General features: G+C 38.7%; 1 protein-coding gene across 4 annotated transcripts; it reads left to right on the forward strand.

The window, feature by feature from the left end:
- The first annotated feature begins 2,831 nt into the window (after positions 1–2,831).
- lpin1a (lipin 1a) lies at positions 2,832–20,683 on the forward strand. Of its 4 annotated transcripts, none has more exons than XM_063477659.1 (24): positions 2,832–2,998; positions 5,537–5,737; positions 6,111–6,206; positions 9,639–9,735; positions 9,826–10,051; positions 11,547–11,621; positions 11,850–11,942; positions 12,101–12,215; positions 12,838–13,012; positions 13,117–13,263; positions 13,366–13,459; positions 13,935–14,131; positions 14,453–14,546; positions 14,696–14,765; positions 15,474–15,560; positions 15,941–16,033; positions 16,182–16,243; positions 16,349–16,487; positions 16,737–16,885; positions 17,022–17,108; positions 17,207–17,359; positions 17,612–17,726; positions 17,823–17,926; positions 18,048–20,683. In XM_063477659.1, exons 2-24 carry the CDS (start codon positions 5,546–5,548, stop codon positions 18,217–18,219), a joined length of 2,832 nt encoding a protein of 943 aa, XP_063333729.1. In that variant the 5' UTR covers positions 2,832–2,998; positions 5,537–5,545; the 3' UTR covers positions 18,220–20,683. The 4 variants fall into 4 exon arrangements, with proteins under 4 accessions (XP_063333729.1, XP_063333739.1, XP_063333748.1 ...); XM_063477669.1 differs by having other exon boundaries at positions 12,104–12,215; XM_063477678.1 differs by lacking the exon at positions 15,474–15,560.
- Positions 20,684–21,010: the final 327 nt, after the last annotated feature.

Below are 21,010 nucleotides of genomic sequence, written 5' to 3' on the forward strand. Positions count from 1 at the left end.
GGTAAAGCAAATAACACTGATTATCTCATCATCATCATTAATGCTGGTTCTGATAGAAATGTGTCAGATTACACAGTGCAACACAGTTTGTGATGTATGGTGCCTTGTATATCTTTTCTGAATGTTTTTTGACTATTTTTGCATTTGGCTAGGGTCAGTGTAACTATTGGTAGCATGAGGTGATACATGGACCCTACAGAGTTAGCATAGGTAGTCCAACTCCTCTAGGATTGTGCATCAATATGTGCCATTGCCAGGAGGTTTGCTGTGCCTCCAAACATAGTCAAGCGAATGGAGGAAAATCCAGGAGGCAGTAAGGTCAGCTGTGCAGGGCTGTAGAAGCTACTTAACCCATCAACAGGACCAGTATTTGCACCTTTGTGCAAGGAGGAACAAGATGAACACCGCCAGAGCTACAAAATGACCTCCAGCAGGCCACTGGTGTGAATGTCTCTGACCAAACAATCAGAAACAGACTTAATGTGAGTGGCCTGAGGGCCCAACATCCTCCAGTGGGCCCTGTGCTCACTGCCAGGACCATGAAGCCTGACTGGCATTTGCCATAGAATACTAGAAATGGCAGGTCCACCACTGGCACCTTGTGCTTTTCACAGATAAGAGCAGGTTTGTCCTGAACACATGTGACAAACGTCTGGAGGGTCTGAAAAAGCTGTAGAGAATATCATGCTGCATGCAAAATCACTCAGCATGACCAGGATGGCATACCCATGGAGAGACACACAGATCTCTACAGGCTAGGCAACAGCACCCTGACAGCATTAGGTATTAGGATGAAATCCTTGCACCCACTGTCAGACCCTACAGTGATAAAGTGGCTCCTCTGTTCCTCCCGGTGCACGACAATGTCCCACCTCATGTGCGGTGAGTGTGTAGGCAGTTCCTGGAGAATGAAGGAATTGATGCCATTGGTTGGCCCCCATGCTCGCCCAACCTAAATCCAATAAAACACCTCTGGGACCTGTTTCAGTCCATCTTACACTGCTAGGTTGCACCTCAGACTTTCTAGGAGCTCAGTGATACCCTGGTCCAGCCATTGTCTCGTTAAAAGCCCCAACACTGTCAGGCATGTGGAGGCCATACAACCTGAGGACTATTTTAAATAGATGCTAAGAAATTTGGGCAAAATCGATTAGCCTACTGCTGCATCAATTTTTCACTTTGATTTTTGAATTCAGTCGATGTGTTTTCAAAGTGTTCCTTTATTTTTATTTTTTTATAGCAATGTATTAGATAGATAAACTACCAACTGCAGTTACAGGTTTAGTTTCTCCGGACAGATGGGTAGACTTTTGACCACTGACATACAGTCAGTACATTGCACAATGCTGATGCCTTCAAGCTCCCTGAATGTCAGTGCTATTCTTGTCTCCTTGGCTGCTCATACCAGACTTGCATGTCTTCAGAATTAGAACAAGGTTCTTTTCCTTTTCTCTTGGGTAGATTTCAGTAGAAATGAATACAGTGTGATTTAATGATCCCATATCTAAGTAATTTGAGTTTTCCTATGATGTTACAGTCAATACTCTGCTATGTACTGTATTATATGTAGAATGTGACGTTTCAATCAACTAAAACATGAAAGACATTAATATGTCATCACTGCTGAAGAACTTAATTCTTATTTAACCCCATGTGTCCTCAGAAAATATCTCAGATAATCCTCCCTGTTTCCAAAGAAGGATGCTGTATCACATGTAATATGTAATTAATGTAATTTTAATAAAATGTAATGATTTTCAAACTTTTTAACCTACATTTTACTCAAAGGATATTCAGTCAGTTATTAAAATAAAGTTGTTAAAAGCTGTATGTATGTATGCATAGGTTTTAGACAATCCTTTTCTCACTGAAACAAGAAGTCCCCGTGAATTTACACTAACATATAGCATTTACATATTTTATATATTCATTTATCTATATATAGATATAGTAATTGATATAGTACGCTATCTATATATAATTATTAGAGGTACTATTTAATTACATTAGTATATAATATTGAAATGTATAATTCGGTTGTGCATTTGTGAAATATTTTCAACGAGTTTTGAGGTCAACTGGTCCATTTTCAACATAATTAATTACCTTTATAGGGGCTTATGATATGATTTAAAATGACTTTATTAATAAAGTTGTTGCATGTAATTTCTTTTTTTTTTAAGAAGTATTAAAGTATAATGCAGGAATTAGAAAGTGTGAACAATAAACACAAGCAGAGACAAAACAATAATATAGTCATGACTGATTTTTTCAGGGAACTGTTCAGCAAACATTGTGTGGCGTCATCGGTGCTCAGCCAATCGATCAGTCCGAGGTTGCAGCTCTGTGGTGGAGGGAGGAATATTTAATCCACGTGGTGCGTTCCAGAGTAATTTGGAAGTGTAAAGTTCCGAGTTTGCGGTCTTATTTTTCGTCTGGAACGACCCGTCAGCTCTGACTTCCAACCGGAGAAGTCGGAACAACCCCATTAACATCGAGTTAACAATCCGAAGTATCATAAATTAAACTGTAAAAATTGTAATCTGCACTGTCGTGCTCGCTAAATAAACCATAGGCGGAGCACTGAGCAGCTTTTGTGCACAAATGTGTTTTAAAAAAACAGTAAAAGTATTTTCCAGTATTATTAGTGGTGCATAAAAGACTGTACCTTGCTAAGAAGTAAAAACAAATCCTGTTTTTCATATTTTCCAGACTATGTCTAGCAATACTGGAACCCACTGAGTCGGGAGTGACGTCACTCCCGATTCATACGTCCGATTTCCAAGGCAACGTGAACGCGGCATGCGATTTAAAACGCATATCAGCCCCGAGCACAGAAGCCACGATCAGATGTCAACAAAGCTGCATGAGTGTGAATATTACCGATGATGTTTGTACTGAGCACTGACACTTAACGCCGTAAAACAGTAGAGGACCCTTAGTGGAAAATTCGGAAGGAAGAAATATTCTGGAGGGAAGAGCGACGTCCATAAATAATGTAAGCAAAGATTACATTGCTTCTGTAGCATGCTGTGAGAGACATGTCATGGGGTTTAGGTATTTTTGAAGTACAGGTGTTATATATTGCTTGGGCTGTTTGAATGAAGACAGAGCCCCGATGCAGACTGCAGAGCCTCACCCCGTGTGCAGATGTTTACATGTCGCCACAGAGCCACACTACGACGTAATTATCAATCCCGTACTGATGCATCTTCTCTTCACATCCCGCATAAGAGAAATATCCACAATATTTGTGACAGTATTTGTTTATATATTTGTATATATGTATAATATATGCATCTATGGTTTTATTTCGTGGTGTGCGTTTTCAGACGGTATAGTGATTTAGTAAAGTGCTGTCTAATATATAGAACCCCCCCCCCCTCCCTTTTTTGTTTTATTTTGCTATCATTTGTCACAGACAATAATCCCGGTGTGTCTGGCTGCTCCAGTCACATTAAATTGATTTAATTGGATAATCCTTCACATTATCATCTGTCTGTAAATCCCTCAATCTCTCTATTACCTCTCAGCTATCCTGTCCGTGTTTGGTGGCCACACTGTCTTTCCTGTGGTAAGAGGCCACTGATGTTTTATGTTTATAAATACACACACTGTGAATGTAACTCAGCGTTGCTGCTCACTTATCCGAAAAAGAACAGCAGTGACTGAGATCAGGTTCTTGTAGCCTAACTGTTTTGTTTCTTGTGCTGCATGTCCATTTAATGACACATAATGACCCCTTGGGTTGACTCGTGATAGGTTATTACGTAATTGAGGCGCAGTGTGATTGGCTCTTTAACAGAAACGTCCTGGAGGACTGGGCATGGCTTTGGCCGTGTGTGTGTGTGTGTGTGTGTGTGAGGGAGAGAGAGAGAGAGAGAGAGAGAGTAACGGAGAGAGAGATGTGTTTGCGGGAGATTTCTGTTTACCGTGATGTCAGGTCTGTGGCATGAACATTGATGGACTCACATTCATGGTGTTGAAAATAAATGGACAAGAGGTCCAGGGAGTCAGAGTTGGGTCAAGGGATCAAATAATTATTGCCTATCCCATTTGTAATGCTCGAAATTGCACCATAGAGACTGACATGTTGAAACAAACTACCAAAGGAAAAAGAACGTATTTTCTCCCATGAGGTTATATGCAAATTTGTTCATTTGCAAAGTATGTTCGATAGCTATCACTACAGTTTCTATTCCACCCTATTATTTTCTTTCCATGTTAAAAGAAAGAATGTTGAATAAACATTTAGGACACATATTAATCATTTTGATTTCCATGAACAGCATTATGGGTTACTTAGTACGATATACGGATATCACTGAAGTTAAGCTGCTTTCTACCACACTCCTCTGCAGAAGCAGAAAAAAGAAGGAAAGGCGCACAGCGTGTAGTCGTTATTCTAATAACAGTGTTATGGTGTGTTGTGTTATTATTGTTGTGGCCTGGTTAGACCAAGGGTGTGATGATTGACTCATGTGGCTTTGATGAGCAGTAGAATAAAGCTAGGCCATTAGAACAAAAGATCCCCAATCTGTGATGTTCAATAATTGATGCGTGTTAATGAATCATCCTCATCATCAGCGTTCTTGCACAGTTTGCTGAAGCACGAAGCCATCTGCCGACTGGGCGTGCTGTAATGTTTGTGTATGTGACACTATCTTAGTCAGCACAAGCAGGTGACAGGTGGTTACAATTTTCTTGAATGTGTTTAAACCCATGTTACACCTGGCCTCACCACCCTTTCGTAACCTTTTCCCGCTCTCCCTCTTGTTTCTGTATGCCTCTCACCAAAAGGGGATTTATATATTTTTAAACATTCTCTCTAAAAATATCTGGTTACAGTTAACATTGACTATTACATAGTGGCTACTATTAATAAGCCATCATAGCTGTAGGGCCATTAAGTTGTACATTGCAAAGACAGTACAACAGTACAACAGAAGAAGCCTTATGAAATATCAACTTGTTTATTCATAAAAAATTAAAAGGCTGTTCAGTTCATAACAGATGGGTTGCTGTTCATTTCTCCATTACTCACAACTACAAATCTTAGAGGACACTGAAGGCATTTCCCTGTCTGTGACGCGCTCACAAGAGCATGTTTGCCGTACTAGAGTAATGCCAGACATCCCTGATGGACTGTATATTTGCACTACAGAAAGGAAAATGCGCTTCAGAGTTTATAATGCTGTCTTTTTTGGGGGGGAACCCACCCCCTCATTCTGTCTTTTTTGAAAAGCAGAATGCTCTCATATACCCACAAACATACCCCGCACTCAGAAGCACCACAAGAGTAGAGAAAAGAATGATGAAGCTGTCTTTTTTTAAGGTATCAGCAACCTGCCAGAAACCACTTGAGATTATGCAGTTAGCTGGCATGAGTGGGCACAAACTGGACTCAGTATATCAATATTGTGTCTTAATGTGTAATTATGTAACAAGATGGCCTTGCATTGTGTTAAAGACATGAAACGTGACTAAAACAGATGAATAATCTCCTATATTTCTTCTCTCACTCTCTCTCTCCCAGTTGCAAACCATGAATTATGTGGGTCAGCTGGCGGGGCAGGTGTTTGTGCAGGTCAAGGAGCTGTACAGAGGGCTCAACCCTGCAACACTGTCTGGGTGTATAGATGTCATTGTGGTCCGGCAGCCAGATGGCTCCTTACAGTGCTCTCCGTTTCACGTCCGCTTTGGCAAGATGGGTGTGCTGCGGTCACGTGAGAAAGTGGTGAGATCATAGAGCGCTCTCTAACCTGCACTTGTTAAAAATCTATTTTATATTTCACGACAGCTAAATGTAAATTTTAATATATGTAAATTTAATCTGCATTCATTTGTGCAGCGCTATAGTATATTTTTTGAAAAAAATAAACTAAAACAGTGCATTATAACAGCATATTTAAAACAGGACTACAATCAGTAAAACTCGTGAGTCAGTGTCTTAATGATAACATTAGGTTATAACAGATTATTATTTATTTTTTATAGCCTAAAGGTACTGCATTGGTCTTCTCAACCTTCCAGTCTGGAGGTTGTCAGGAAATGCTAATGAAGTCTAAGGCATTAGTCTTAATCAATTCTTTTTCTGTTCTGTTCTGCAGGTGGACATAGAAATTAATGGAGAGCCAGTGAGCTTACACATGAAGCTGGGAGAAAATGGAGAGGCTTTCTTTGTTAAAGAGACTGAGAACAAAATGGTGAGTAGTGATTGACAGAGTCATTACTCCTAAATCAGTAAACACACACAAGAATAGCACAGAACATTACTCGCAGATATGAAGGCCATAAAGCCTGAACTAATATACAAGAAGTGCTTGATTTATCACTGTGCTCCAACGGAGCTAAATTATTATTTGCCCTCTTAGGTAGTAGCGATTCTCACTGGTTTTACCACTCACTGATTAATCTGCAACTACACGTTGTTGTTACTTTAATTGCCAAGCTTAAATGTCTTCTCATCCTGCCCTGACAAGCCCAGAGTAAGAAAAAAGATGTACCTTGACTCACTCGCGGTGTCAGTTTTACCACACAGCTTTAAGGAGTGTAAAATATACTTCAAAATTTCTTAATATTATGAGGTTTTCTATGACTTGAGTACATTTTTATTTACACGTGTATATAAAGTATCCTAGTTTTTTCATACTTGGGGAAAAAAATCCAAGCATAGACCTTATCAACTTGTTTGTAGATAAGCAGATAAACATTTTAGCAAATCAACAGAAAACACTAGGCTCAATAACAAGACACAACAAGTGCTTCTGTCCTCGTGTGGCATCTTCTTGGCAAACACGAGTTTAGCTTCCCAGAAATAAACCATCATGACAAGCAGAAAGCAGGGACAAACACTGGTCAGTCAGACTGCTCTCCATACAAACACTAAACACACAGTCGACAGTCTGTCATTGTCTAACTTTGATATGTGGGTGGAGAAAAAGAAATTTGATTGAAATGAATGACTGATTCATATAGTGTCAATTCATAGCAACATTTGCCTAAAGGTGTTTTGTGTTGTTTTGGACCTGTAATAGAGCTACGTTGTACATGTTATACAGTGTTTTCTTACTTTCAACAATTAGCCAGGAGCAGGCAACACTTTGTCATTTTCTTCCCATTTCAGCCAGGGAAACAAAGACATTTGTTTTTAAAGTCTAAAAGCTCTTATGAACATTTATGCAGTACAAAAGTGTCATGCGAGGACAGACAGACATTGACCATTGCCAGTGCCAGACACCATTTTATTTGCTTCCAGGCAAATGGCAACAGATACAATGTTCAACTGATAAATTGGGGCATCTGTAATAGAAACGGCTCACATTATTCAACCATAGACTTTACCCACTGGTTTGCCTCAATCCCCTGAAGCTGAATTTATCTGTCAGATTTTAGCTTTTCATGCATCTGTAATACGCCGTATTACACAGAAGTATTTGCAGCGCACATGCACATACACATCACAGGAAACAGCATAATCTGGGAACATTCCCTTCTGTTTTGAAACCTGATTCTGTAACGCGATAGGTAACATCTCATGGGAGGTAGGAGGGAGTATGGGAGTATTTGAGGTTGAGGGGTACTTCAAGGAAGATCTATTGTGGTAAACAACATCTGTCAGCAGTCACAATGTTACTCGTGAAGTGGTGAGTAACCAAGAGCTCGCGCTTTCCCCTGGCCAAGAATAAAAAGGAATATGTTGCAATCTGAGAGGTTCTAATTCCTTTTCTGAAGGATTACATCCATCTAATGCTGCATCCATTACTTACTGTCCATCTTATAGAGAAGAAGCTATTAATAAATCAATACTATAATACCTCTTTCCACAATAGACAAGAAAATAATGGCTTTTAGTTTCAGTCCCACATAGAGTTATTTGCAAATTCAGTTTGACCATGTTTGTCTTATAGTTTTGGTCTCGACTTGAATCCTTTCCCTTAATATAACTCTCTCTCCAGAGAGTGGAAAACCACCAGAGACCTATTTATAGGTCTGCCATTTCACACACTGTATAGTCTGTTACACATAGACTGCCCTCGGAAATTACTGAGACATACTGTACATGTTATGAAAGAGGAGCAGTACGAGGACATAAAACCTCTAGCTGGTAATAGCACAATGGTAGCACAGCACGGTGTGTTTGCCACTCACATGAAGAGGTAAAAGAACAAGTATCATGGGAGCTTGCAGATTGTGTCAGTCTAAGTTGTCACATCTCAAGTTCAAATGTACACTCTGTACACTCTTCATCTCTGTTTCTCAAGGTGCAAAGTTTGCAGGGGTTTGTGCATGATCAAATAAATGCACAAAAATTGAGCCAAAAATTCTCATCTTCATGCTACAACATTAGAAATCTTTCAATACCAGTGCTTTGATAAAAGAAAAATCTCTGATGATGTAACTTAATGATTTTGTGCCCTAAAGGGTGACACATAAAGAGAATTATTACTCTCTTTATCTTTATGGCATGTGCATTTAACAAGCCTTTAATGCAAATATCACAGATGTAAAACCAAAGTGTTGGAAAGATTTTTACTCAGTAATTGAAGTAATCTTATTTATTACATTGCATTTTGCAGCATATAAACAAATCGCTTTATAGTTGATCTTGTGTGGTTTAAGAACTCTATATTTGTGCACAAATGCTCTTTTTCTAAGGAAATTGTGGGAATAACACTTATAGTTCATTGGGAAACTGAAATATTCACAGATTGGAGTAAAAAAACAAAAACAATTTAAATACTGGAACTAAAACTGGCTTTAGAGCTGATATTTCCTTTTGAGGATAGAGCTCAGAGTAGATCTGTACTCAGTACTATCCCTTTTCCACTCCAATCTAAATGAATTGTGCTGTGTTGGACTGTGCTATGACACGTGAACTGTAAGGCATGTGTGAGTCTGCTCTGTTTGGATCATCCCTTTATCATGCCTCCGCCTCCCCCTCTCTCTCTCTCTCCCTCTCTCTCTCTGTCTCTCTTTATTCTTCTGGCAGCCTCTTGGCAGTGCAACCCTGATGAGCAAATCTCTGTGATTTTGCTAATCTGAGCTCAAATTTTCACCAGATTATTTAGCTGGCTGTTTGGCAGTAGGAATGACCATATCTGTTGTTGCAATATTTCATTTTCCTTTAGAATAGAAAAATCATCTTATCTGCAATATGGACTGCTATGACATTTTGACAGAGAACAAACATATTTGGCCTGGTCATTACCTGCTATACTCAAGGCTTTTTTTTTATCACCCCCAGCTGTAGAGAGGGTGATGGGACCTTAAAATACTCCACTTTAATCTTGCATCTTGTCCTACATTGGATTCTCAATCTATTTTATATTACAACTGTTCTGAGGGCAATTTTTACTTGCTATTGTGTAATAATTCTTAATAACTCCAGATATAAATGTCACAGAACCAAAGCAAATGGCTTAAACCAAAGAAGACAGTTGCATCATTAAATGTATTAACAAAGAGTTCTCAATAAGGCAATAATAATAATAATAAAAACAAAAGTAGAAGCACTTCTCATGTCAGTATAAGCAGCTATTATAGATGCTGTGGTCTACACAAGAGATGGTACAGCAGAAAAGACTTGCGTCAAGTATTGCTAATTTCAGACCTTATCTCACTTTCCCTGGAAACAGGAAGTGGTTCCATCCTACCTGGCAACATCACCAATCATGTCAACAGGGCAGGAGTTAATGAAGTCACAGCTGGCCAGGGGCAGCTCTCGTCACCATGGTAGGCCCCGTTGAAAACAGCGATGTTAGAATTTGTGACAATTTGCATTTTCTTAAACAGTTTTTTATGATACTCTTTCCCATCATATAGACTCCATCCCATGCAGCCCGCTTCCTGTTCAGAATCTGGGACTGCAGCAAAGTGAAGGAGGGTTGACAAAGAAGAGGAGAAAGAGAAAGAAGAAGGCACGGCCAGAGGGAGGTGGAGGAGGCGCAGGACTGAGGAGAGAGGAAAGTGGAGAAGAGTTCTCAGATGATGAGGACATGTTCACTATTGACCTGAGCTCAGATGAGGAAATGGAGGGGGACAGCAGCAGGTGTGTGTGTGCAAGAGAAAGTCTGAATATGTTTGTGTGTATGAAACAGAGAGGGAGAAAGAAAGAGAGGTTGTTATAAGATAACCTTTATTAGTCCCACACGTGGGAAATTTGTTTATACCTGCCAGCCTGGTATTTAACAGGGAAAAAAACAAACATTTGTTGGTTGTCACAGTTTTGCTTGCGAAGCCGATGAACCACTGCCAATAATTCCTTAACTGTGTTAAGTGGAAAACCTGTGTGTGTTTGTGTGTGTGTGCTTACATTTTTCATGCATGGGTATGTGTTTAAGTGGCTGTTTGAACTGTCTAAAAGCTGGGTGTGTATTTATATCATTTAAATCACAGATTACATATATATATTCATATCTGGGCCTACGTCCTCATTTTAGGTTTTACAGCATTTTAGTAGATAAAGGTGAATAGCTTGGACGTGAATTGAACTGCGATTTGGGGAAGGCCTCAAAGGGGCCTGGTGGCGACTCCCGGGCCAAGCAGATCCCCATGTACTAAATAGAAGTGAAGAAGTTAAAGAATTGAAGAGGGGATGGAGGGTGGGGCACGTAAACAAGAATGAACAGCTTGTAGAACTGGGGGAACATATATAGATAAGAATCGGAAGGAGCATGTTTGGAGGTGTGGTCCCGTTCCTGAAATTCCAATACTTTATCTCCAATTAAAATATGTGTTGAAAAAGTACTTAATAAGAAAAGAATATAACACTGAAAACTTTAGGACTGCTGTGTCGGTGTAGTTTGATCAGATTTGAATGGCAATAACAAACAGCCCACCTGCTTTCACCAGATTCATATTCAAACATTGCTAGATTTTAATTTGTCTAAGCAAGCCCTGCACAGCTCAAAACAGTGAGAAGGCATCAGAAAAATCAATGTGGTGTGTTTATGTTGAAAACCAGGACCAATTTTCTCTTTAACCGGTGTTAAATGGAATTAAGATTAGTTTCTGTTTAATAAATAAATAATTTTCTTAAGTGTTTAAAGAGAAGCAATTGTATGTGTGTGTGCAGGTTTGTGCATGTTTGTGTTCATGTGTGAAGCCCTCTTGGAAACCAGCTCTGCTTGTTGGACTCGCTCCAAGGATTTGCCCGTTTCCCACAGCGCGCACTGTCTCTTTGAAAGAATGGCCCACGGGGTCATCCTTACTGAAGGCATTCCAAGCCTTTTTTAGGAAGTTTGCCACATGATCCTGAAACCCTTAAAGACAAGCAAAAAAAGTGTGTGTGCTTCAAGTCATTCTCTAAATTGTACTTAATGAGTGTATTTCCTTGGCTGGTTTGTGATATGCGGTCACAGTCAAACAGCCCATGACATTTTAATTTTCAACAAATAAAAAGACCATACCATAGTTTCTTGGATGTGATACGACTTGCATCGACACACTGTTTACATAGTAAATACCAGTGACTGCACTAATGATGAAATGAAATGGTTGTGCACATGACTGACATCTCACTGGATGTGTGTATTTGTGATCAGACCTGTGTATGGTGATCAGGGATTGACTGCCAATGCCCACATTCTCCCCAGCACTGACTGGACTCATTCACAGAGGTATTTGAATGTAAGTGTGTGTCTGTCACACTGACAGACACACACTTGAACTCTTTAATAAATTCTTCTCATCAAATCCTTATTTATTCTGTTCACAGCATATTGCACATTTTAATATGTTTTCTGTCATCATGATAATTAGATGGAATCACAATTCACTGTCTTTCATTCTCTCTTTTCTTCCCTTCTCTTTTTTTCTGTTCTTTTTGTCTTTTATTCTTTCTGTAGTAAATTGATTAAGAAGACTCTGTCCATTCCTCAGCCCTGTGGTCTGTCCATCTCCTGTCCTCAGCAGTCCTCTCACTTCTCTTCCCCTACTAGGTATCACCTTAGATTCCACCCTCTCTGAACACTAAATATGAAATAATGCACTAATTTTCAAAATTTGCATAAAGAATGATACGTTTTGTAACTTTGTAACTTTGAAACTGTGAAGTACCAGACAATCCAAAACAAATGTTTGACTTTAACTTTTCCAGCAGCCCAGACGATTCGCAGTCATCAACACCAAAGAGTGACTCAGAGCTAACAAATCCATCTAAGGACAACCCTGAGATGCTATGGACCTGGGGGGAGTTACCACAGGCTGCCCAGGTACATAACCACACATGGCATCACATAGTGAATTGAGTCTGTTGGCTTTGCCTTTTGGGTATGGCAGCATTTAAATCAACTGCATGGTCATAAAATACAATATATACATATAACTGCATGTTGTAGCTGTTTACTGTGTTGTAACATGCAAAGAGTCAAGGTAAAATAAAGTGTGTAAACAATGAAAACTGTCCACCGCACCCATTATTAGCACTTCTGCTTTTTTTGTTTTTTAATGCTTCTCGCCTTCAGGTTGTGCTCCACAGTTGCTCCCTTTACTACTCACGCTGATCCACTTTGTGTATCAGTCGACACACGGCTTCATCAACATTAGGCTACACACTGTTAGTTTCTTGGAGGACTACACTAAAGTATGTCTGCATAGGTTGCACACCCAAAGTCAAACAAATGGACACAAATGTGCTGATTCTGAACTGAACTGATTCTGAACTGATTCCACCTGCTGATCAGAACCAACAAAGCCATATCTATTTTATAAGTAATGTTAAGACTTCAGCCTGTATGAGTGGAGAAAAGGAAACATAACTAAGGGGTGGGGTTAATAAAATGTATGTGAGAAAGCAAATATTGTCTGAACTGACTATCTGTTTTTCTTTTACAGCCATCTTTCCTGACCGCCCACCAGAAGCAGGATTCTGCTGCTGTTGTCTCCATACCGGTGTCTCCTAGCACTCACTTCCGAGCCATCAGTGACACGGGAACTCCATGCAGTCCAGTGCCACCACTGGACAAAGACACAGAGGAAAACAGAAATGGACACATTGTCAGAGAACAAGGTAGAATAAAACTTTGCACTGAATGTACAAATATCTAAAAGCAGGATAAATTTGCACAGCGTCACATTAAAATGCTTTGAGAAATGCTGTGTTTTTTCCTTTAGAGAGAGAAGTGGAAAGTGTTGGGCCGTCATGTGTACAGATGGAGAGTTTGACAACATGCTCAGTGTCTCAAAGAATTCTTCCTGATCATTTGGAAGATAGCAGGAATAGTCCCATCAAAAGGACTGATTCACCGTCCAAGAGGAAAGGTACTGTTTGAGTTTTCTGCTCGTAAACAAAGGATATCTTGATCTCAGTGTGTCTAAATTTCTCAGTTTCCTCTTTTATGCACTGATAAATGTCTCTTCTAGAAAAGAGAAGTCAACACCTGGGTGCTGATGGTATTTACCTGGATGACATTACAGAACTGGAGCCTGAAGTAGCTGCTCTTTACTTTCCTAAAACGTATGTACAGCAAGTGTTGTAGCACCCTCTGGTGGCCATATTAGGGATCACAGCATTTCTTTCCACTGACACACAGAGCACAGAATACTTTATGGATGATTTTTGTATAACATTAGGGTTTTTTTTCTATAACTAGTTATTATTGCTTCACTGTAAGTGCTTATAATAGCAGATTATTTTAACTTGATAGCATGAGGAAGATTAATGAGGTAGCTAGGTTACGAGAAAGAAGGAGACCTTCTTTCAGTTGTATTTTTGTCACCACATGGTAACAGCCATTGAACTTCTTTATAACTAAGAGAAGACAGATATTCCTCCTCTCAAGGTCTTCGAAAACTCCAATTTCCAAAACTGAATTTAGCCTTGAAGAACTTGAAGTGTACTAAATACATTTTAGGCCGTTATTTACATAGTATAGCATAATAGTATGAAGAATTACTGTGTGATCCATGTGTGTGTATTTCTCCCTCCACAGTGACGGAGGCAGCAGCTCGATGAAGGGGGACTCTGAGATGATGGTGGGTGTGCGGAGCGCTAACCAATCCCCACAGTCAGTGGGCAGCAGCGGGGTGGACAGTGGCGTGGACAGTTTGGTGGATCAAGTGTGTGATCTACCTCATGTCGCCATCTCTTTGTGTGGAGGACTCACTGATAACAGGGAGATTACAAAAGGTGGGACAGGGAATGTTCAAGGGATTGATGTTGGATAATAATAGTGAAATAATGTACATGAAATATTTGCAGTTGTCGAGATAAAGCTTATTTGAAAGAAATTAAAAACAACATATTATATTTTTTAATTTGAAAACTTTAACAATATTCATAAATAATGTTGCAGGTCTGTTCATGTACATACATATTTTAAACAGAAATAAATTGTTTTTTAAGATTTCACACAGTTAGACAAAAATAAGTTATTATATGAAAAAACTATCTTATCAATCAGATCTTTTTTTTCTCATTTGTTCTTGCCTCTGTCTGTTCCTGCTACAGAGCAATTCATGGAGAAGGCTGTTTCCTACCAACAGTTCTCTGAAAACCCTTCTATTATTGATGACCCTAACCTTGTGGTCAAGATAGGAAGCAAGTATGTACTTCTACTGCTCTTTATTTGAACTGAGCGTCTGATATATACAAGCTTTTTTTTTTTTTTGCTAATATGTAAGCCATCCTTTGCCAGTAGATGTCTTTAAGAATAAAGGGGTGCATAATAGCTTCCTCTGTCACCTGTTGTAGGTACTACAACTGGAACACAGCTGCTCCTGTCATGCTGGCCATGCAGGTCTACCAGAAACCACTGCCACAGGTAAGACCACCACAGTGATACACAAGTATTTACTCCTGATTCTTTCCATTCGACATGAATGCCACAAATTTCTGCCCTCTCAAAAACTGTGAAGACGGACCATTACGTTTTGTTGTATTTAATCAATAAAAATGTGTAAATGAAGAGTTTTGCTTTTTGTCTGAAACAATGTGTAAAGTCACATTTTGCTTTGATGAATATACATTACTTTGGCTACTATCTACTGTTGTATTCAATATTGTTATTTGTTATATGGTGTTTGTTGTGTTGCAATGTTATGGACCACCTTTACTCCAGAGCATTTCTGGCATTTTACAATTTATTCTCCTTAATCTGATTTTTTTTCTCACTCTGGTTCACTATTGTTGTTTGCCAGCCACCTCTCATTAATACAACAAGATAACACCAACTAAAATGTATTCACACTCATTCCTTGTTTAAATAATCAATATTTCAAAACTAAGTGAAGATTTTAATTTTTTCACTTTATCCCAAGTGAACATAACTTACAGGCTACCGATCAAAATTACTCGACACATGGGAGAGCTTATAGCATATTTGCCAGTCCTATATCACAGTGAACTGTTGTGGTAAATTCATTGACCTAACACTTGATTAATGTCATGTCTTTGTCCCCCTTCTTATTTTTCCCTTTTATTTAAACACATTCTTTCTTTCACCATCCACCCGATGTTTATATTTACCAAGTTCTGGTGTTTGAGTTATGTGTTTTCTGCTTTTGGCTTCTTCTCATACTGCCTCCCTGGTCTGTTTGGCTCCAGTCCTTCCCAGCCTGTATGATGTTTTCTGGCTTTGCTTATGTGTTGGTCGGGGCATGACTTTATCTGCCTGCTTTGTTGCTTTATCATTGTTACCCTTTCCGTCAGCCTCTCTTTTTCCCCATATTTTCACTTGAGTCCAACCATGAACATCATCTTCCTTTTCATTTAATCTAGCATCTGCTATTTTTCTATTTGCATGTCTTATTGTTTTCAATTCTAATTGTTTTTCAAGCAAGTTAGCTGGAGTTTAGTGTGGTTTGAAATGTGGTGTTTGTCATATTTTACTTTGCCTTTTAGATTTTCTTTTTGTGCTTTCTTGTGCTCTCTCTTTTTTGTCAGCTTTAAGTTACATTTTCGGTCAGTTTTGAGTTGTATGTGCATGATTGTCTCCAGGCATCGGTGGAGAACATTATGAAGGACAAGATGCCAAAGAAAGGAGGACGCTGGTGGTTCTCGTGGAGAAGCAGGAACAATGACTATAAGTCAGTAAGTGCACAGATAGATATGCTGATGATGAACTTGTTTATCTATGACTCACCGTATCATTTACTGGACATTAGGAAGAACTGGGAAAGGATTAGTCAAATTTCTTCCTTGGGTCATACATGTGACCTTTGACCTTTTTGTTCCTCAGGAATCAGTGACAGAAGCAGGAGACCAAGATGAGAGTTCCATAACAATGGCCCCAGTAAACAGGTGACGTTAGACTTTAAAACTGTGTATTTTTCTCTCCACACCTATTGACATATTTTTTCCTACTTGTTTAATCTTATATGAGCATTTTTGTCTTGTATAATTCAGGCTGAAGGATGAATCATCCTCAAGTGATGAAGACCACAAATCATCTAGTCAGGTATCAGGAGTCTTTCAGTCAGAGCCCCTTGAGGGTTCTGGTGGCATTTGTTACAAGAAGACTCTTCGGCTCACGTCAGAGCAACTGGTACAGTGTTTGTTTCTACACTTGCTTTTATTGACATAAACAGGAATACAAATTACCTTATTTAAGATATTTTGCTCATGTGGTTCACTACATATAGAAGAAATCTGTACAGTAACAAACAATAATACACTGTCTTTAATAAGACCATCTCAGAGTTTAAATTACTTAGCAGTCGAGGTAAAGTGAAAATAGAAATACGTCCAAAACCTCAAGAAAACTTCTCAACCTTCCTCATCTGTGTGTTTACAGGCTAGCCTGCAGCTAAAGGAGGGTCCTAATGAAGTGGTGTTCAGCGTGACCACTCAGTATCAAGGCACTTGCCGATGTCATGGCACAATCTATCTTTGGAGCTGGGATGACAAGATAGTCATCTCCGATATAGATGGAACCATTACAAGGTGTGAAATAACACTTAGTGGCCTACATCCTCTTCAGTTCTATCATATTACCAGCAGGAGTCAGACTTTACACAGTTTTTGGGTTCAAAGGGACAGCTTTATTCTGTGACGTTGTCTGTCTTATGTTACGCTGTAGATCGGACACTCTGGGCCACATCCTCCCTACACTGGGTAAAGACTGGACACACCAGGGTATCGCACGGCTCTACCACAGAGTCAGCTTGTGAGTGCTGCTTATTGTCCTCCAGCTAAAATACAATATGTTGGGGTGAAGCACAATGCTATGTTTCTGTCTCTCATATTTTCTTTTGTTTGTTACAGAAATGGATATAAATTCATGTACTGTTCTGCAAGGGCCATTGGCATGGCTGACATGACAAGAGGTTACCTCCACTGGGTCAATGAAAGGGGAACCATGCTGCCAATGGGCCCAGTGCTGCTCAGCCCAAGCAGTCTTTTTTCTGCCTTGCACAGGTCAGATATACAGCAAGGGGTAGAAAAATTCTACTCTAGATTATTTTTGGCCATTAACACAAAACCTAAAATATTTAGTTGCAGGTAATAATAGGTAACCTTTATTGTTTTTGCATATTTAAACAACGGCAAAAGTATTTACTCTGGCAAGTTAGTGGTTATTACTTAGATGTACCCTTTGAAAAAAGTTAACTGAGGCAGATTTACAATGAGGACAAAAAAAAAGAATGTTCAACATTATGTTGTGTTTAGGGAGGTGATTGAGAAGAAGCCCGAGAAGTTTAAGATCGAGTGTCTCACAGACATCAAGCACCTTTTCTACCCAAACACTGAACCATTCTACGCTGCTTTTGGCAACAGAGCTACGGTGAGAATACTGCGCTGACATCCGCAGTGTGGATTACTCGCTCATATTTTGGCCTCAGTGATTTTTAAAGCATGCTGGTTGTTTGTGTTATTTCAGGATGTCTATTCCTATAAGGAGGTGGGCGTTCCACTCAACAGGATTTTCACTGTCAATCCTAAGGGGGAGCTGGTGCAGGAGCATGCCAAAACAAATATTTCCTCGTAAGCTATATGCCTAGTTGCTTTTTGATTTTCATCAGTGCCATGTGCATGGCGATGTTTTGATGTCTGAATTCTGCCTTCCAACAGGAAAAATGACAAAAGTCTTGTGTTTCTCTCTCAGCTATGGCCGTTTGTGTGATATGGTGGATCATGTCTTTCCGGTCTTCATGCAAGGTGAGGAAGCAGACTTCCCTCACTCTGATGCTTTTGACCAATGCAATTACTGGAACAAAGTACTTCCTGAAGGCACTATTCAGGGAGAGGAAGACCCACAGCCAGCCAAGATGAGCTGAAGAAACTGCTGAACCTAGCATGAAGCAGCTTTAGCATAAATGTGAAGATGAATGAAGCCATCAAGCTTTTCCTAATATGGTAAATCAAGATGGCTCCTTAACTCACAGATGATACTTAAAAAAATAACTGACTACCAATTCAAAGGAAATGAATGTTTTTTTTCTACAGTAAACCCACAGAAACAAGCTGTGCTAACATTTAGGAGTGATAACATAAGTAGTCAGGGAGACAGAGATAAAAACATAACATGATTAAAATAACAACCTTAGGATCAATTGCTAATTAGACTGCTGAGTGAAAAACAAAGCAAGAAAAGAGATTTAAAAAAGCAAACATACAAAAAAAACAAAACCGAAATAATTCAGCAGCTGGTTGGGAATTAAACTAACTCACATTTGCAAGTGTACTGACTCTAATGCATACACATAGGTAAACCTTGCAAACAGCATGAGTATAATATTTCTTTAGATTTTTTGTTATGCTACAAAATATTTTTCAAAACATGTTTGTTGGTTCTCTAAAGGCACCAAGGCAGAACTAACTGATTCCTTCGACTGGTTACCATTCTTGCCTTTAACCTACACCCATCATGCATATTCCAAAGGATATCAATTAGTAAATCAACTATTTCAACTATTGCCTAAATAGCAGACAATAAAACATAAATTGCCAATTTAGTTCAGCTTTTGAAATCCTAGATGGGCCCTTTGCTGCGGTTTCTGTTCTGCTCGTAGCATGCAGTATTAGTTGTACTTAGACTACAACTTTAAATAAGATTCTATCTAGCTATGTGGCTAAAGGTTATTTTCTGACCTCAAGTACAGTGGACATTTTGCACCAGAAAATCCGGACTATATATGGTAAAACCATCCAGAGCATGCAAAAATAGCACAAATAGGGTATGCAAAAATCTCCTGTGCCAAACCCCTTTGCAAAGTAAAGCTAAGCGTGTGGTCTTTTGACCGTGCTACTGTGAAACATGTGGCCATGGCACATATTATAGTCTTCAGTGACTATATTCAAGACAAGTGCAAGACAATGCAATGAAATTCTGTCTGTTTCTATCTATTGTTTTTAAATGTACAAAAAAGGAAATTCTGTGATATTGTACAATGTAATATACGAATCTCTCTACTCATTCTAATAACTAATGCCCATCAATGCAATTGCTTCATAAGCTAATTTAACACTAAGTATATTTTCAGTTTTGTAATGCAGTATGACATATTGCACAGGTTAGTGTACTTCATGTAAAGCACTTATCTGTCCTGTAGAGGGAAAGTAAAGGAAGAGTATTCAGATTCTGTAAAATTTTTGTATGAAACATGCCTATTTTTTGTAGTTTGTACATACGGGGTTTTTTTTTGTCTGTTATCAGACATTTGTATTTTCATCACTTATCTAATAACATCCACTAAACAACTTTTATGCCTAATGTAAACCTCTCTTTTAATTTATATTACTTAAAATGGGAAAACCACTGCGTATGGTGTTAACATAATTTTTGTGACCGTATGAACTATGATGCAAGTTTTTTTCAAAGTTCTTGTGAATCAGTATATTGTCTAAAATACCTTGCTGCTGGTGCTCATTCAAATACTCACACCCATTTTCAGGCCTCAAGGCAAATCTCTTTTTAAGTCAACTAAGAGGTGCCATTTTCATCACGCAACCACTGAAGCAATAAATCAACACCCAGTTGTTTTAGTGCTGCCTCTGGTTTGAGGCGTTAATGGCAACCAAGATAAAACCTCAACTGTTCACAAAAACAGATGTTTCCACTGCCTAACTGGTTTTAAATCGCATAAAGATTTATTCCCAGAGTACTTCATTAGATTTTTAGTTTGAAATTAACAAGTATATTTTTAGTACACAAGTATATGTTCATGTGTCTTGTACTGAAATACCAGAATGCCAGAAACAAATCTGACTGATTGTGATTCACCTGGTTATACTGTCACTGTTTGTACATATAACAGATACTCTGTGTATTGTGATTAATTTAAAAGAAAGTCAGGAATTTATTTTTTATTTAACGAAAAACTGTCTTTGGGAAGTCCAGTGTAATTTGTGCCAGAGGAAAAAGGTGCTCAGAACGCATGCTCTTAAGTAATGACTGTTGTGTTGTCGCCTGATCTTTTGAGGAGGCATGTTGCTCTGAAAAAGAAGAAAAAAAGGAGATGAGATCATTGTGTCAAAATTCAAATTTTTCTTCCAGCACTTTTAAAGAAAATCCTATTTGGTGATTGCTAATTTCTTTCTGTGAAAGATTCATTAAAACTGTTGACTTGTTTTCACTCTGTCTCTGTGTTGATTTAGATGATTACTTTGCTGTTTCCCATGTAAATGTTATGTTTTTGGCTCTAAGCAACAGGCCACCAGTATGCAGTGCTAGCCATTGTTAACATTGTAATTCAATCTGTACAATGGACACATCTTTAATAAACTTAAAGTTAATATTGATTTTGTGTTACACTTTTTTGACTCTGCATGCAGTGCTTGATTGTTTTCTTGCATAAGTTCCTAATTCTTCCTTTAACCTCAGAAATAGAAAAAAATTGCCAAGATTGCCTATAGGCTCCTCATAATGCTTTCTTTAAATTTGTACTTTTGCTTTTATTGAACTGTTTTTGGTTCTATATTATAATATACTAATTTTGAGAGGCAGAGCTCATGAGTGTGCTGCAGTAAAATCAAAGTTATTCTACCACAGACAGAAAGTGTTTAATCTTTGTAGTTTTGTTATTAAACCGCATTTGTTTTATATTTTAAAATTCAATCCAGCCCATC

This window comes from Pelmatolapia mariae, linkage group LG1, assembly GCF_036321145.2.
Source record: "Pelmatolapia mariae isolate MD_Pm_ZW linkage group LG1, Pm_UMD_F_2, whole genome shotgun sequence".
Taxonomy (NCBI): domain Eukaryota; kingdom Metazoa; phylum Chordata; class Actinopteri; order Cichliformes; family Cichlidae; genus Pelmatolapia; species Pelmatolapia mariae.